This window comes from Bos indicus, chromosome 20 (genome assembly GCF_029378745.1).
Source record: "Bos indicus isolate NIAB-ARS_2022 breed Sahiwal x Tharparkar chromosome 20, NIAB-ARS_B.indTharparkar_mat_pri_1.0, whole genome shotgun sequence".
Classification (NCBI taxonomy): Eukaryota; Metazoa; Chordata; class Mammalia; order Artiodactyla; family Bovidae; genus Bos; species Bos indicus.
The window spans coordinates 40,896,785-40,914,284 of NC_091779.1; the positions used below are offsets into that span (position 1 = coordinate 40,896,785).

The 17,500-nt window shown below is 42.1% G+C and overlaps 1 protein-coding gene across 2 annotated transcripts in view; it reads right to left on the bottom strand.

The window, feature by feature from the left end:
- The window catches only part of NPR3 (natriuretic peptide receptor 3), an 80,969-nt gene that overhangs the window by 51,517 nt on the left and 11,952 nt on the right, over positions 1 to 17,500 (bottom strand). For both annotated transcript variants that reach the window (XM_070774790.1, XM_070774788.1), the window contains exon 3: positions 3,812 to 3,978. In XM_070774790.1, the coding sequence (XP_070630891.1) occupies positions 3,812 to 3,978 (167 nt within the window). The remainder of the gene's footprint in view (positions 1 to 3,811; positions 3,979 to 17,500) is intronic.

Genomic DNA, 17,500 nt, shown 5'->3' on the forward strand with positions numbered 1-17,500 from the left:
GAGATCAAGCTCTAACCAGTGTCAGGCCCCATAGCTCCCTCCTTCATGGTACCCACCACAACCACCTGTCTAAACTAACCCAACAAACATCTGCAATGACACTCAAGACAGCACAGCTAAAACACACATAATTAGAAAGACAAAGTCATTAGGAGGAGCTCCGATTTCTACTTTACATGATCATTTTTATCTATTTATAAGATCCAAGGTGGTCCAGTGGTTAAGACTTAGAGCTTCCAATGCATCAGGCATAGGTTGGATCCCTGGTCAGGGAAATAGGATCCCACATGTTGCATGGTGTGGCAAAACTAAATAAACACCAATGCTAAGTATCAAAAAATAAATAAAATGAAATCTGTTTTAATGATCCCACCATCAAATAAAAGTAGTATTATAATCTACAACTACAAATAATCTCTAAAGCAGCAGTCTTTGATTGGAATGTATTCTGGATCTCTGTAGTAGGTACACCTTTCAGGAAGATCTTGCCCAGACTACCATTAAAATAGAGACCTGGGTTCAATCCCTGAGTTAGGAAGATCCGCTGAAGAAGAGAACGGCTACCCATTCCAGTATTCTGGCCTGGCAGAATTCCACGGACTGTATAGTCCATGGGGTCATACAGAGTTGGACATGACTGAGCAACTTTCACTTCACCATTAAAATAAGATTTAATATGTTGAACACAAGATAACTAATGATCAAGAAGATATACCTGGTGGAGCAGTGGAATGCCAACTGTCACCTGCTGAATATCATCAGTGTTGGCCAACCTATACTGAAATATTTGAACTTCAACAACTTCAGGAAGAAGACAAAATTTGTCATTAGACAAGATGACACCATTTTTGAGTTTTTAATATGAAGCAGAAAATTAATATGAATTTAGTAAAGCAAAATAGCCTATAATGGCATATGTAAAAGACTCAGATGCTTTCAATATTGGCACAGACCACCTCTGGCAGAACTACTAAAGGAGTCATGATGGCCTTTGTGCCCTTCCATGCTCCTGGGGCAAAGGATTCCGACGATGACAAACGATCATGCTGCCGCTGCTGCTAAGTCGCTTCAGTCATGTCTGACTCTGTGCGACCCCATAGACAGCAGCCCACCAGGCTCCCCCATCCCTGGGATTCTCCAGGCAAGAACACTGGAGTGGGTTGCCATTTCCTTCTCCAATGCATGAAAGTGAAACATGAAAGTGAAGTCGCTCAGTCGTGTCCCACTCTTATCGACCCCATGGACTACAGCCTATAAGTTTCTATAAAAAACATGGGCTCTATTACAGAGTGCTAAGTCGCTTCAAGGAGATCCAACCAGTCCATTCTAAAGGAGATCAGCCCTGGGATTTCTTTGGAAGGAATGATGCTAAAGCTGAAACTCCAGTACTTTGGCCACCTCATGCCAAGAGTTGACTCATTGGAAAAGACTCTGATGCTGGGAGGGATTAGAGGCAGGAGGAGAAGGGGACGACAGAGGATGAGATAGCTGGATGGCATCACTGACTCGATGGACATGAGTCTGAGTGAACTCCGGGAGTTGGTGATGGACAGGGAGGCCTGGCGTGCTGCGATTCATGGGGTTGCAAAGAGTCGGACACGACTGAGCGACTGAACTGAACTGAACTGAACTGAAGTCGCCTCAGTCATGTCTGACTCTTTCCGACCCTATAGACTATAGCCCACCAGGCTCCTCTGTCCATGAGGATTCTCCAAGCAAGAATACTGAAGTGGGTTGCTATGCCCTTCTCCAGGAGATCTTCCCAAACCAGGGATGGAACCCAGGTCTCCCTCATTGCATGCAGATTCTTTACCATCTGAGCCACAAGGGAAGCCCGGGAGGTGAGGTGGCTTTCCCAAATGTAACTACCGTATTGCAGTCAGTACAGCAAAGGATTTTCCCAACCCAGGGATGGAACCCAAGTCTGCTGCATCTCCTGCATTGCAGGCAGATTCTTTACCCACTGAGCCACCTGGGAAGCCCCCTCTCTATTACAGAAACCCTACTTCTTTCATAATTCAGACCATGATGTCCAATATGGCAGCCACTGGTCAAGCACTTTAGCTGAATTAAGATATTCTGTGCATTGGAGAAGGCAATGGCAACCCACTCCAGTGTTCTTGCCTGGAGAATTCCAGGGATGGTGGAGCCTGGTGGGCTGTGGTCTACGGGGTCGCTCAGAGTCGGACAAGACTGAAGCGACTTAGCAGCAGCAGCAGCAGTAAGGGTAAAATGGGCTTTCCAGGTGGTGCTAGTGGTAAAGAACCTGCCTGCCAGTGCACAAGATAAAGATGCAAGTTCAATCCCTGAGTCTGGAAAATCCCCTGGAGGATGCCATGGCAACCCACTCAAGTACTCTTGCCTGAAGAATCCCATGGACAGAAGAGCCTGGTGGGCTACAGTCCAAAGCGTTGTAAAGAGTCAGACATGACTGAAATAATTTAGCATGCAAGGGCAAAATACATATTGGACTTCATATAAGAAAAAATATATACAATCTCAATCATAATTTACACTGATTAAATGTTGAAATATTTTTATATCTAAGTGAAATAAAATGTATTATTAAAATTAATTTCACCTGATTTTAACTTTTTCACATGTGACTACCAAAAAATTTTTAATTACACTTGTGGTTCACATTACATATCTAGAAGACAGTGCTGATCTAGAAAATCAAAAGATATTTTAAGTGATGTGTTATATACATGTATATATATGGCATTTAAGACATTAATATCTGTTTATAAGACCCTTTGTATGTCACTGGATAGCAAATTCCTACAAAGACAAGTATGATCTTATAACAATAGTACAAAAGAGGCACCATTCATTGGGTTCCAACTTTTTGACCAGATAGTACTAGAGACTCATTGGAAAAGACTCTGATGCTGGGAGGGATTGGGGGCAGGAGGAGAAGGGGACGACAGAGGATGAGATGGCTGGATGGCATCACCGACTCGATGGAAGTAAGTCTCAGTGAACTCCGGGAGTTGGTGATGGACAGGGAGGCCTGGCGTGCTGGGATTCATGGGGTCGCAAAGAGTCGGACACAACTGAGCGACTGATCTGATCTGATCTGACTAAAGATTTCAGCTAGATTATCTATGATCCTCCCACCCTCGTCTAAATGAGGAAGACTGAGGAATTTGCCCTGGATCACACAGTGAGAAGTCCTGCTGCTTAATCCTGAGCCTGGCCTCTGAGCTCCTGACTCCAGTCGGAGTTAGAAGACGCATCTTGGAAGATGCTGAGTAGCAACCACACTCATGAAGTGGGGTGCTCTGGAGTACTTCAGTAGGAAACAGCCCGCAGCGGAAAGAGGCAACAACAGGGCCACAAGCGAGCGAAGCAGATGGGCCACGAAGCTAAGACAGAGGGCCTAAAGAAGGAGCCTTCTAAAATCCAAAATACCTTCCTCCACCAAGCTTTGGAAAAGTTAGGCATGCCAAACTTTGGCAATCCTTCATCTGTCTTCTCTCCCAACATGCTGCTAGCAGAAGAGGTGAGGGAAGTCTCCAGACCTCTGCTTAGCATGACCACAAGCACCCACAGAAAGCAACTTCTCTTCCTGCAGCAGCTGGAAAAGTTTAAGTGAAGGGTGGGGTGATGGGGGCGAAATGGGGAGGAGAGAGGAAGGTTGGCCAGGAAACACACACACACACACACACACACACAGAGCAACAGTGACATTCAGACCTGAACCTAGGAATCTTTGAATGATTCAGAACGGGATGCTTTATCACATCTGATTTAATTCGACGACTGTTTTGAGGATACTGAAGGTCTAGGCTCCTAATCAAACACTTACGTAATCTTCCTCACTGAGCCCTTGCTTCTCAACAGAACTTTTCACCTCCATGGAAAACTTCTCAAACTCAGGTTTCACTGTCCTCAGTAGAGTGATTGTTTGGAGGGATGAGTACGCTTGCTTAGCTTCAAAGTCGTGTTTGTCTCCTCTCTTCCACGAGCCATCTCCTACGGGAGAAGTAAAAATATTTATAATTCCAAGCCAGTCACCACAAAGGGGCCATTCTCCCTTTTCTACCACGATATGCTTCTGTGTTTCTTTTGGCGGCTGGGGCAGGAGGTATTGTCACAGTTTTGCACTTGGGTGTAAAGTGACAAAGTCAAGATCATCAAGGGAGAAGAAGGCCTCTGGACACGTGTTCCTTTGAAATGTGAGACAGAGAAAAGCACTGTTAGATTCATTGCCTTATAATAACCATGTAACTGGAATTTTAGGCCCTCAAGAATTACAGCAGTGCAGGAATAAGAAGTAGGTTTATCCCTTTCCATTCACACTTATTTTTTAAGGAGATCAAACCAGTCAATCCTAAATGAAATCAACCCTGAATATTCATTGGAAGGATTGATGCTGAAGCTGAAGCTCCAATACTTTGGCCACCTGCTGCAAAGAGCTGACTCATTGGAAAAGACCCTGATGCTGGGAAAGATTGAGGGCAGAAGGAAAAGGGGATGAGAGGGGAAAAGATGGTTAGATAGCATTATGGACTCAATGGACATTAATCTGAGGAAACTCCACAAAACAGTGAAGGACAGAGAAGCCTGGAGTGCCGCAATCCATGGGGTCACAAAGCGTTGGACACGACTTAGTGACTGAACAACAAATTCACTTATTATTAAATACATAATAATCATACCTAATTATTGAATACCTAATTATTCAATACCTAAAATCAACTATGAAGGTCAACCAAGTTGTTAACATGCTACAATAAACCCGATGCTATGTAGATGTGGAAGGCAAGGATGGCTACATATGAAAATGAATTTATAAAGTATTATAAAATTGGTACTAAAAGAAAAAGAGATTTGAGATTATTGAACTATTTCTCAAATCTCTTCAGGATGAAAAGTAGCTTAGGTGAACTTGAAAATGTATCTCTTTAGTGCTGGCAACATCATAAAGATTATTTATTAGACAAGTTCATCAGTGCATCAGCAGTAACAAAATAAAAATTGCTAGCATTTATTGAGCATATATATATTATAATAATAATAAAAGCCTCATTATTGAACACTTTAAGGTATAAACTCATTTAACCCTCTCAAGATTGTGTGACTATGGGTACAATTTCAGTTCAGTTCAGTTGCTCAATCATGCCCAACTCTTTGCAACCCCATGGGCTGCAGCACACCAGGCTTCCCTGTCCATCACCAACTCCTGGAGCTTGCTCAAACTCATGTGCATCAAGTCGGTGATGCCATCCAACCATCTCATCCTCTGTCATCCCCTCTCCTCCTGCCTTCAATCTTTCCCAGCATCAGGGTCTTTTACAACGAATAAGTTTTTCACATCAGGTGGCCAAAGTCTTGGAGTTTCAGCTTTAGCATCATTCCTTCCAATGAATATTCAGGATTGATTTCCTTTAGGGTGGACTGGTTTAATTGCCTTGCAATCCAAGGGATTCTCAACAGTCTTCTCCAACACCACAGCTCAAAAGCATCAATTTTTCAGTGCTCAACTTTCTTTATGACCCAACTGTCACATCCATACATGACTACTGGAAAAAAACATAGCTTTGACTAGATGGACCTTTGTTGGCAAAGTAGTGTTTCTGCTTTTTAATAGCTGTCTAGGTTGGTCATATTAATTTTACAGATTTTGGGATACAATTTTACAGAAAATTGGGTATAGTTATCTTCTCTATTTTACAGATAGGGGCTTCTCTGGTGACTCAGACAGTAAAGAATCTGCCTGCAATGCAGGAGACCTGGGTTCAATCCATAGGTTGTGAAGAATCCCTAGAGGAGGGCATGGAAGCCCACCCCAGCATTCTTGGAAACTAAGGCATTCAGAAACCTGCTGTTTCATGGCTCTCCCTTTCACAAAAGCAAAGGCGAATTACATGGATAAGAATCATTCTTCTTCTCTTTATCAGCACAGGGTAGCAAGTGGCACATGGAAACCACACAGAGCATAGAGGAAGAGGTAACCGGCTCCAATGAAGGAAGTTTCATGCCAGAAAGAGGCATCCACCTGGCCTGAAATGTGTGAATAGGATTTTAATAAGATGAGAAGAGGATGGAAAGGCATGCTTGGCAGAACCTACAATGGCACAGGCAAAGGTGCAAATGTGTATAACATTCAGTGGGCAGCTGGGAACCTCAGTCTGGAGCAGGAGAAAAGACAGGGACAAAGAATTTGTTTGTGGAGACCTCTCTTTAGTCATAATCCTAATAATAGCAACCATTTATTAATTGCTTACTATGTGCCAGGGAGCTGTTAAAAGATAAATAAGATAGAGCCAAGGACAGAATTCATTAAGGGCTAGATCCGTTCACAATAAGCACAAGATTAAATTTCAGGCCACCAAACAAAACTCGATGAAGTTGTCCTCCTTCTTCTCCCGGACAAAACCTCCTGAACACTGATGAGGCTACAGCTACGCCAGTGCTCAGAGAGCGGGTGAGCTGTGTGTCACTGTCATTGGCCAGGCCAGGGTCAACCCTGCTGTGTGCTCAAGACACAGACAACATGGCCTTTTGTCAAGGGGCCAAATTTCATTTGCTAGAAAGACCCCAAATTCTAAGAACATCCAGAAGATCTTCAGCCCATGAAGGAATCCATTTCTTCTAGTGCAATCCATGTTTATTGATTTATTTTGAATTGACTCAAGGTATGAAGAGTCAGCAGGAATGATGCTTCTTGGGCAGAGTCAGTGTTTCTCAGCTTTGGGTATGAGTCCTCTCCAAGGGCACAAGAAAGGAAATAACCCTATAACGTATTCTGTTGCATAATTAGAAAATACACATAGAACCGGAAATAGCAACTATCTCAGTTACTATGATAATATGGAGAAAAGCATTTTTTTATTTTGAAAGAAGCGAAATTTGGTACAATACAGCTGTCTACCACAATCTTGTTTTCTAGAAAAAAAAGAATGGAAATAAAAATGACTAATAAATGTAAGCCAAATTAAACAGGTATATAGTCACAAGCAAAACTGATACTATGACTTCCTGCTTTGAGCAAGTCTCTCGTTGCATTACGTCAGTAACCTTTCCCATACGGAGCCATTGAAAGCTAGGAAAGCGGAGGTCAGCTTGGCGTGATGCCCCATCAGTGGGGACAAATTTAATTCAACAGACAACTGGGTGCCTCTGGAGATTTACGAGCGGAACAGAAGAATGACATGATTAGACTCATGCCTAGGGAAATAGCAGTGGATTAGACTGGGGAGACACTGAGGGTTCAGAGCCACAGTAATCCAGGCAAGAGGTTACAAGAGGTTACATGTGCGAAGTCACAGCTCCCCACCCAAAAAAAAAAAATTGTACATGGGTCTCCGGGTGGTTCAAATCACAGGCAAGTTTTCTTTTCCTTTTGTGTTTTTCTGAATTTAGCAAATTTTCAGCAGCATGTGCTTTTAGAATCATTAAAAGAGGGCGAGCCCTTGAGAATGAATGCAGAGGGCTGTGCAAGAGGAATGTGAAGACTCCACAAGAGTGAGGGAGTGAACGACAGCGGTGATGCCAGAGAGGAAAGGCCAACGGCTGTCAGAGGAAACAGCAGAGCCAGAGGGAGGGGAAAGGGTTAGTGGATGTGGAAATGATAGTGATTTCAGTTAGGGTCACGGTCAATTCAAGGTGACTGACTGCAGAACACCCACGTGGCAGCACCAGGCTGCGGCTGGAAAGAGTGGTCTGAAGCCAGCAAGAAGAATGAGGGCTAGAGAAAGTGCTGGAGGTCACGTCCACAGGTCTTACACTCAGAACTCAAGAGGAGAGGGCGGAGGGTGAACATAAACCCTTTGGGGGTGCTGTTTTAATGGGCACAGGAGTGAGAGGAGCTAACAGAAAGCCAGAAGAATGCTGTGCCACCAAGGCTAAAAAACAACAGGGATTCCAGAAAGAAATGGACAGAAGCAATAGGGCAAGAACTAGAGCTGACCTCATATACCAGCCACAGGCCACATGTGTGACTACACTTCAATTAACCAAGATTAAATTAAATTAAAATTTCAGTTCCTCAGTCACACTGGCCACATTTTCAACGTACAATGGTCATATGGGCCATAACTCCTGTACTGGGCGACACAGAATAGCATCCACCAGCATCACAGAGGGTTCCACTGGCCAGCACTGCTTCAGAGCCACGTACGCGTGGTCTGCGGTAAGGCGGATGGCTTTGGCGGTGAGGGTGTCAGTGGTGACCCAGCACTCTCAGAGGAGTGGTGGGTCTATTGTCTTACTCCTACAGTCATCCTGAACAAGGGATTAAGAAGAGAAGAAAGAAGGCAGCTAATGAGAGGGTAGGCAGAGAAGGTGACTCTGGTAGATTTCTCAGGAATAAAGAAAAGTGCATTTGCTTTATTTGGTTTGGTTTTAAACATTGTGGAGGTCCAAGCTTGCATTTGGGCTTCCCAACTGGCGCTAGTGGTAAAGAATCCGCCTGCCAATGAAGGAGGCATGAGACGCAGCTTTGATCCCTGGGTCAAGAAGATCCCTTCAAGGAGGGCATGGCAACCGACTCCAGTACTCTTGTCTGGAGAAGTCTATGGACAGAGGAGCCTGGTGGGTCACAGTCCATGGGGTTGCAAGGAGTCAGACATGACTGAAGCAACTTAGCATGCATGCATGCAAGCTTGCATTTTGTGTGAGAAGGGTACAGAGTATTTGTGAAAGAGGAAATATCTTGCTCAGCACCAAGCCCTAGACTTGGCAATCCTGTGGCCAGGTAGCTGGCTCAGGCTGGTGGTACCCACACTGGGATAACCATGTCATCCTGTAGTTCTCCAAACTTACCAAAGACTCGGCACATAGTAAGCCTTTGGTAAATGTGGGCTGAGTGACAAGCTGAGACATCACAGACCACATTCAAGAAATGACACCTGGAGTACAACCAGGATGGCTGCAGAACACTGTGGCTCCTGACCTCTGGCAGCCATTTAAGTGAGAGAAAAGCATCAGCCTCCTTGCCTAAGCCACTCTCTCCAAATGTTACATGCTTGCCTTGACCTTCGCTGGTCCAGTTCCTCCCACCAGTGATAACAGCACCACTTACTGAGTGAAGCCATTGTGAACGGCTTTGCCTAGAGCATTTCATTCTTTAATCCTCATTTAAAAAAAAAAAAAATATATATATATATACACTCTATAAGAAATATTGAAGTATGATCCCCATGTTACAGATGAGGAAACTGAGGCTTAAACATGCCTGAAGTCACTTGGTAAATACACAGAAAAGAAAGTGAAGTCATTCAGTCATGTCTGACTCTTTGCGACCCCATGGACAGTAGCCTGCCAGGCTCCTCTGTCCATGGAATTTTCCAGGCAAGAGTACTGGAGTGGATTGCCATTTCCTCCTCCCGGGGATCTTCCCAAACCAGGGATCAAACCGTGCACTGCAGGCAGACTCCTTACCATCTGAGCCACCAGGGAAGTCAGGATTCAAACACAAGCCCAGCCTCCAAACACCGGTGCCATGCCTGCTCCTCCTCACTTCATCGAAGTTTAGGATGTTCCAAGACTTAAAGTTGCAAATGGGGGGCTTCCCTGGTGGCTCAGTGTAAAGAATCGGCCTGCCAATGCAGGAGACACAGGGTGGATGTTTTGTCTAGGAAGATCCCACGTGCCACAGATCAGCCAAGCCTGTGTGCCACAACCCTTGAGCCTGTGCTCTAGAGCCTGGGAGCCACAGCCACTGAGCCCACATACCCTAGAGCCTGTGCTCCGCAACAGGAGAAACCACGGCAATGAGAAGCCCAAGCACTGCAACTCGGCACTTGCCTCTGCTTGCCACAATTAGAGAAAAGCCCACACAGCAATGAGACCAGCACAGCCAAAAATAAATTAAATTATTTTAAAAAATAAATAAAACTGCAAATTCAGTGGGAGAGCAAAAGTGCTTTAAAAAAAAAAAGAACAGAGGAAGAAAGATTAGAAAAGGAAGTGTTTAAACGCGGTTTAACAACTGTCACAGTTGAAAGATTCGTGGAGCCCTGTACCAAGGTCACAGACATAAAGTCTTGTGCCAAGGCCCTGTACCAAGGTCATCTCCCAAACAGACCAAGCCCCATAGGAACCGTTGCCCTGAGAATCCTGATCGAAACCATCCAGCTCCCTGACCCCATACTAGGTAAACATACCCACCCTATAGCATCCTAACCAATCACCTAATGCTACCCTTCCAACAGGAATTTTCTTTGCCTTGAGGCTACAAAAATTGGCTAATAACCCACAAAAGGTGTCAGCTTTTCCCGCTGTTCCAATACTCAGCTCTCCCTCAAGACCACACAGACCACAAGACTGTGTGAGAATTCTCTTTTCTCATTACTCCAAACTGACTATACCATGCATGCACTCACAATCAGTTGCTCCATCGTGGCTGACTCTTTGTGATCCCATGGACTAGCCCATCAGGCTCCTCTGTCCATGGAATTTTCCAGGCAAGAATACTGGAGTGGGTTGCCATTTCCTATTCCAGGGGATCTTCCCAACCCAGAGATTGAACCCACATCTCTTGCATCTCCTGCATTGGCAGGTGGATTCTTTACCGCTGCGCCACCTGGGAACATATCACTTTAACAACAAAATATAAATCCAATTCCTCCCCAGTTTCCCTGTCATTATCCTACTGTTAGTGAGTCAAGTAATTTAAGTGCATTACCAGCCCTGGGATACTTCCATCCTCACCTTAACTAGTGCACTCTGAGTTCTCAGGAAGTCAGGAGAAGTGCTACAATACAATAGAGCCCCAGACAGGATCACCCAAATGACTTTCCATCTAAACTTACATCCAGACAAGATAATGCCAGGGAATGGAAATGCCAGCAAGTGCCATCCAAAACTCTACACAGCAATATATATCAATTTCACTCTAGATTTTTTTTAAATCTATGCTTTCAATCTATTCTCCATCATTTGAATTCCTTATAATAAATTCAGAACTCCTGTAACAATATAATTGGGGGCAGACCTGAGAAATTTTTTGAGTGCCCACCAAGACAATCAGATAATCAGTAAATATGGGCACACTATCAATATGTTTCTTTAAAAAAAATCTCAAAGATTATTTAAATAGAGCCTTTTTCTAACAGTGGTGTAGAGTTTCACGTGAAGACGCACAGGGAGAGGAGGGTGTTGGATAACTTTTTGTGAACATGTGTGTTGGTGGTAGTTTAGTCACTTAGTCGTGTCCCACTCTTTGCAACCCTATGGACTGTAGCCCACCAGGCTCTTCCGTCCCTGGGATTCTCCAGGCAAGAATACTGGAGTGGGTTGCCATTTCCTTCTGCAGGGGATCTTCCCGACCCAGGGATCAAACCTGTGTCCCCTGATTGGCAGGCAGATTATTTACCATTGTGCCACGTGGGAAACGCTGATTCTTAGGATGTAAAATCTCAGAGAAGGCCCTTTGTGAGCAGCAGACTCCAGAGCCTTGGGTAGGTCACTGTGCCTTCCGTAAGATCCTGTTTGCTGCTTCTGCTCTGAGGAGGGAAGGTGCTTCAGGGACTGTGACAAACACGGACAGTTGCCTCCCTGCATCTATTCTCCCATGTCCCTCACTAACAGATTCCTGGATTGATCTGGAGTACCAATGAGACCAGCTAAATTTAAGCACACATTTCCTGCCTCCCCCTTTCAACGAGGGGTAGCAAAGGATATGTAACCAAAAAATAATGAGTGGGGCCTCCAGAGAACCCTTCAAACAGAATTGAGTCAACTGAAAGGATCTCTTTTGCCTCTCATGTTCCCCTTCTGCCTTCCCTAGAATTAAGATCTAATCCCTGGAATTCTAGCCACGAATTCATCATCTTGAGGATGGATGCCATTCACTAGGACTGAGGTAGCCAAAAACGCGAAAAGGCTTAGATCCCTGATGACTTTATGGAACCATCATTCTGCCCTGGTTTGCCCACCTCTGGACTTCTTACAAGTGAGAGCATAAATCTCTACATTTGTTTAAATTACTATAATTAGGAGTCTTGGTTATTTGCATACAGATATACTTCCTAATGCACCCAGGTCCTTATGAGGTATTAGACAAAAGCTGATTAATTTGCTAAAAGAACAATGTATGGCCTAAATCAAGCTATAAAACTACACCACAGGAAAATGTACAGACATATTTTTTTCAAAATTATCATTTTTAAGTACTATATGTAACTGTTGATGTAAATTGAAATTAATAGTAAATATAACTAACATTTACTAAACACTCATCATGTTCCAAGAAGTTTTCTATGCATTTCACACACACCACACCATTTACTACTCTGCCTGATGCCATGAGATAAGCACTATTATTATTATTAGAAGAAACTAAAGCTTGAGGATGAGGGCAGGGTGATATCAATTTGCCAAGAGCTGGTTTGTGGCACAGCCTCTCAGGCACATTGACAGCTGAGCTCAAAGCCTAAGCAACCAGGCTTTAAAAGGCAAAAGAAAGGGATATAAGCAAAAACACCAAGGATAGCCTTTGAATGCTGGGGACACAGGTTCGAACCCTGTTTGGTGAACTAAAATCCCACATGCCACAGAGCAACTAAGCCCTCGATCGGTGACTTAACAACTATAGAGAAGCTTCCACGTGCCTTAATACATAGAGAATGCCTGAGCACTGCAACACGGACTCAGCATAGCCAAGTTTATTTATTTAATAAAAAATAACAATAATAAAGACTATTTTTTAAAAAAGAAAGAAACACCAAGGATACTTTGTAGATTGTATCAGAGCACACTGTATAACTCCATGCAGTTAAATTTTCAAGAAGAAAAACTGAACTAGTGAAAAAATAAGCTTTGAAAAGTTGTCCCTCATGTTGATATATGGCAGAAACTGATACAATATTGTAAAGCAATTATTCCCAATTAAAAATAAATTTAAATTTTTAAAAAGTTTTCCCAAAAAGAATGATATAGACGAGATGAGATGGGCCATGTATCAATAATTCTTGAAGCTAATTGATGGATTCATGGGGATTTATTATACTACTCCTTCCATTTTTGTGTACGTTTTAAATTTTCCATATTAAAAAAGCTTTTAAAAGTTAAAAAAAGTTGTCCCCAAATCACCAACAGTAAGTTATATATATATATCTTCTCATTCACTGATATTACACAATGAGAAAGACAAACACTACTTTTGTAGTATTCTGGCCAAAGATGTATAAACTCAACTTATCTTGTGAGACAGTCTACAAAATAACAGACTTATTCAAAGTGTTAGGTCATAAACAACAAAGAAAGATTGAAGAACTATCACAGATTAGAGAAGATTAAGAAGACACAACTCAGTGGACTGAATCCTGGAACAGAAAAGGAACATTAGGAGAAAAAGTGGTAAATTTGAAATAAAGCCTGTAGTTTAGTTCTTAGTATTGTACCAATGTTAGTTTTATTTTGATTAAGTGCACTATGGTTATATAAATTGTTTAAACTAGAGAAATCTGAGTAAAAGGTATACATGAATTCTGTGTTATTTTTGCAAGTTCCCTGTACATCTGAAATTATTTCAAAAGTTTTTTTAATTTGCCAAAAATTACCTGTAAAAAGAGGTTAGGTCCAGAGACAAAGTTGAATTGTTTCCATCTTTCAAGGAATAGTCTTAATGGTACACAAACTGTTCTGGAGCAGAAAAACAATGGAAAGTGTCCCAATTGATTTTATAAAGCTAATATTAACTTGATATTAAAATAGGGCTTCCTTGATAGCTCAGTTTGTAAAGAATCCACCTGCAATGCAGGAAACCCCGGTTCAATTCTTGGGTTGGGAAGATCCGTTGGAGAAGGGATAGGCTACCCACTCCAGTATTCCTGGGCTTCCCTTGTGGCTCAGCTAGTAAAGAATCTGCCTGCAATGAGGGAAACTTGGGTTCGATCCCTGGGTTGGGAAGATCCCCTGGATCTTCCGCCTGCAATATCGCCCTATTAAAATAGGGGAGTACCACCTAAGTTTCCAGTGGTCATGTATGCACATGAGAATTGGACTATAAAGAATGCTGAGTGCTGAAGAATTGATGTTTTTGAACTGTGGTGTTGGAGAAGACTCTTGAGAGTCCCTTGGACTGCAAGGAGCTCCAACCAGTCCATCCTAAAGGAGATCAGTCCTGGGTGTTCATTGGAAGGACTGATGTTGAAGCTGAAACTCCAATACTTTGGCCACCTGAAGCAAAAAGCTGACTCATTGGAAAAGACCCTGATGCTGGGAAAGATTGAAGGTAGGAAGAGAAGGGGGCAACAGAGGATGAGATGGTTGGATGGTATCACCGACTCAATGGACATGGGTTTGGGTGGACTCCGGCAGACGGTGATGGATACGGAGGCCTGATGTGCTGCAGTTCATGGGGTCGCAAAGAGTCAGACACGACTGAGCAACTGAACTGAGCTAAGGGCAAGAAAACTGTCCCATCTCACTCATGAATATAGATTCAAAACTCCTAAATAAAATACTAAAAACTTAAATCGGCAATACATCTAAAAAAAATCATGCAGACTATGTTTAATTTCAAGAATATTATAACGGCTCAATACTAGTAAATTTATTTAAAAGTATAGGTAAAATGTATTTGATAACATTCATCACTCACTTTCAATTTTTTTAAACCACACTTAATAAACCAAGGAGTATTTTAACATCTACTTCTAATAAGATACTAAAAATTAAGTACCACCATTGTTACACAAAATTATTCTGGAGGCTATTGTCAATGGAGTAAAAAATGAAAAATAATATTCAACTATCAAAATGGACAGCTAGCTATTGCTATTATTTGAAAATGATTTTAAAAACTATTAGAATAGAAGGTTTAATATGTAGAATTTCTGTTTCTATGTAACAACTACAAAATGTAATAGGAAGAGGTCAGGATCATAACAACAATCAGAAAACATAAAATGTCTAAGAATGAACTCAGCAAGAATGATGCGAAATTCAAATAAAGAAAACTGCAAAACTTTGCTATATACATAAAAAGAAATTTTAATAAATAAAATAATTTAAAAGTTAGATGATGCAGAATTGACAGAGATGCAGGAAAACACATTCTCATATGTTGTTGCAGAAGTGTAAATTGGCAAACCTTTTAAAGGGACAAGTTGGCAATATCCATCAAAAGGTAAATGCATATAACATTTGACCCAGAAATTCTGCTTCTAGAAGCACGTCTTACAGATTGCACACACATATATATATGAATGTCTGTATGTGTATGGGCTTCCCTGGTAGCTCAGCTGGTAAAGAATCCACATGCAATGCAGGAGACCCCGGTTCAATTCCTGGGTCAGGAAGATCCACTGGAAAAGGGATGGACTACCCACTCCAGTATTCTTGGGCTTCCCTGGTGACTCAGACAATAAAGAATCTGCTTGTGATGCAGGAGACCTGGGTTCGATCTCTTGGTTCGGAAGATCCCCTGGAGGAGGGCATGGCAAACCACTCCAGTTCTCTCGCCTGGAGAATTCCCATGGACAGAGAAGCCTGGCGAGCTATAGTCCATGGGCTTGCAAAGAGTTGAACACGACTGAGCGACTAAGCACAGCACAGCACATGTGTACGCACAAATGCATCCCCACAGCGAGGCAACTCAATATAACATTGCTCTTATAATAAAAATCTGGAAACAACAAAAACACCAAAAACTAAAAGACTGATTAAGATGACATATTAGCATTATAAAATACTATGTAACTATACTTAGATAATGTGATCATTTTATTGAAAAATATTTTCCATAAATTCATATTTTTAATGAAATAGACAAGCTGTACACCTAAATATTATCAGTGTACTTTTATCTGGATAGTAGAGTTGCAGCAACTTATTTTCTTCCCTGTGCTTTTCTACATTTCTCAAAATTTCTGTAATACTCATGTATTGTAATGAGCAGGAAAAAGTAATGCAAGCTTTATCCAGAGATGAAAGAAATTCCAGTACCTAATTTTTTGTGTACTTGCATTCTCATGCACTGTCTCCAAATTCTATGCTTGCAGTAGCCAACTTGCTAAACTCAATAAACTGTTTTCATTTTTCACAAATCTCTACCAGTATCTCAATGAATTCAAAATTGTATTCAATAGTGTAGTTACATTCCGATCTTGGGCTAAGAAGCAAAACTGCCACTCTACTTATGTAAAGAGACGGGAAAGGACAATGATGAGAGCAAGGAGAGAAAAACTGGGTGTTTATCCTGCAAGCCGCAAGTCTTCAGTTTTATCCATTACAGGGGAAAAAATTACTTTTGCTTCAACAACTTTTCTTTATCCCCATGAGAAGTGTGATTTATTACGTTCATTCACAATGATCTATTGCTTCAGATCAGATCAGATCAGTTCAGATCAGTCGCTCAGTCGTGTGCGCAGATCAGATCAGATCAGATCAGTCGCTCAGTCGTGTCCACAGATCAGATCAGATCAGTCGCTCAGTCGTGTCCACAAAGAGTCGGACACGACTGAGCGACTGATCTGATCTGAAGCAATAGATCATTGTGAATGAATGTAATAAATCACACTTCTCATGGGGATAAAGAAAAGTTATTGAAGCAAAAGTAATTTTTTCCCCTGTAATGGATAAAACTGAAGACTTGAGGCTTGCAGGATAAACACCCAGTTTTGATCTATTGCTTAAGTAATTTAAATGCAGAGTTTCAAAGAATAGCAAGGAGACATAAGAAAGCCTTCCTCAGTGATCAATGCAAAGAAATAGAGGAAAATAACAGAATGGGAAAGACTACAGATCTCTTCAAGAAAATTAGAGATACCAAGGAAACATTTCATGCAAAGATAGGAACAATAAAGGACAGAAATGGTAGAGACCTAACAGAAGCAAAAGATATTAAGAAAAGGTGGCAAGAATACACAGAAGAACTGTACAAAAAAGATCTTCACGACCCAGATAATCATGATGGTGTGATCACTCACCTAGAGCCAGACATCCTGAAATTCGAAGTCAAGTGGGCCTTAGGAAGCATCGCTACAAACAAGGCTAGTGGAGCTGATGGAATTCCAGTTGAGCTCTTTTAAATCCTAAAAGATGATGCTGTGAAAGTGCTACACTCAATATGCCAGCAAATTTGGAAAACTCAGCAGTGGCCACAGGACTGGAAAAGGTCAGTTTTCATTCCAATCCCAAAGAAAGGCAATGCCAAAGAATGCTCAAACTACCGCACAATTGCACTCATCTCACATGCTAGCAAAGTAATGCTCAAAATTCTCCAAGCCAGGCTTCAACAGTACGTGAACCGTGAACTTCCAGATGTTCAAGTTGGATTTAGAAATGGCAGAGGAATCAGAGATCAAATTGCCAACATCCACTGGATCACAGGAAAAGCAAAAGAGTTTCAGAAAAACATCTACCTCTGCTTTATTGACTATGCCAAAGCCTTTGAGTGTGTGGATCACCACAAACTGTGGAAAATTCTTCAAGAGATAGGAATACCAGACCACCTGACCTGCATTCTGAGAAATCTGTACTTAAGTCAAGAAGCAACAGCTAGAACTGGAGATGGAACAACAGACTGGTTCCAAATTGGGAA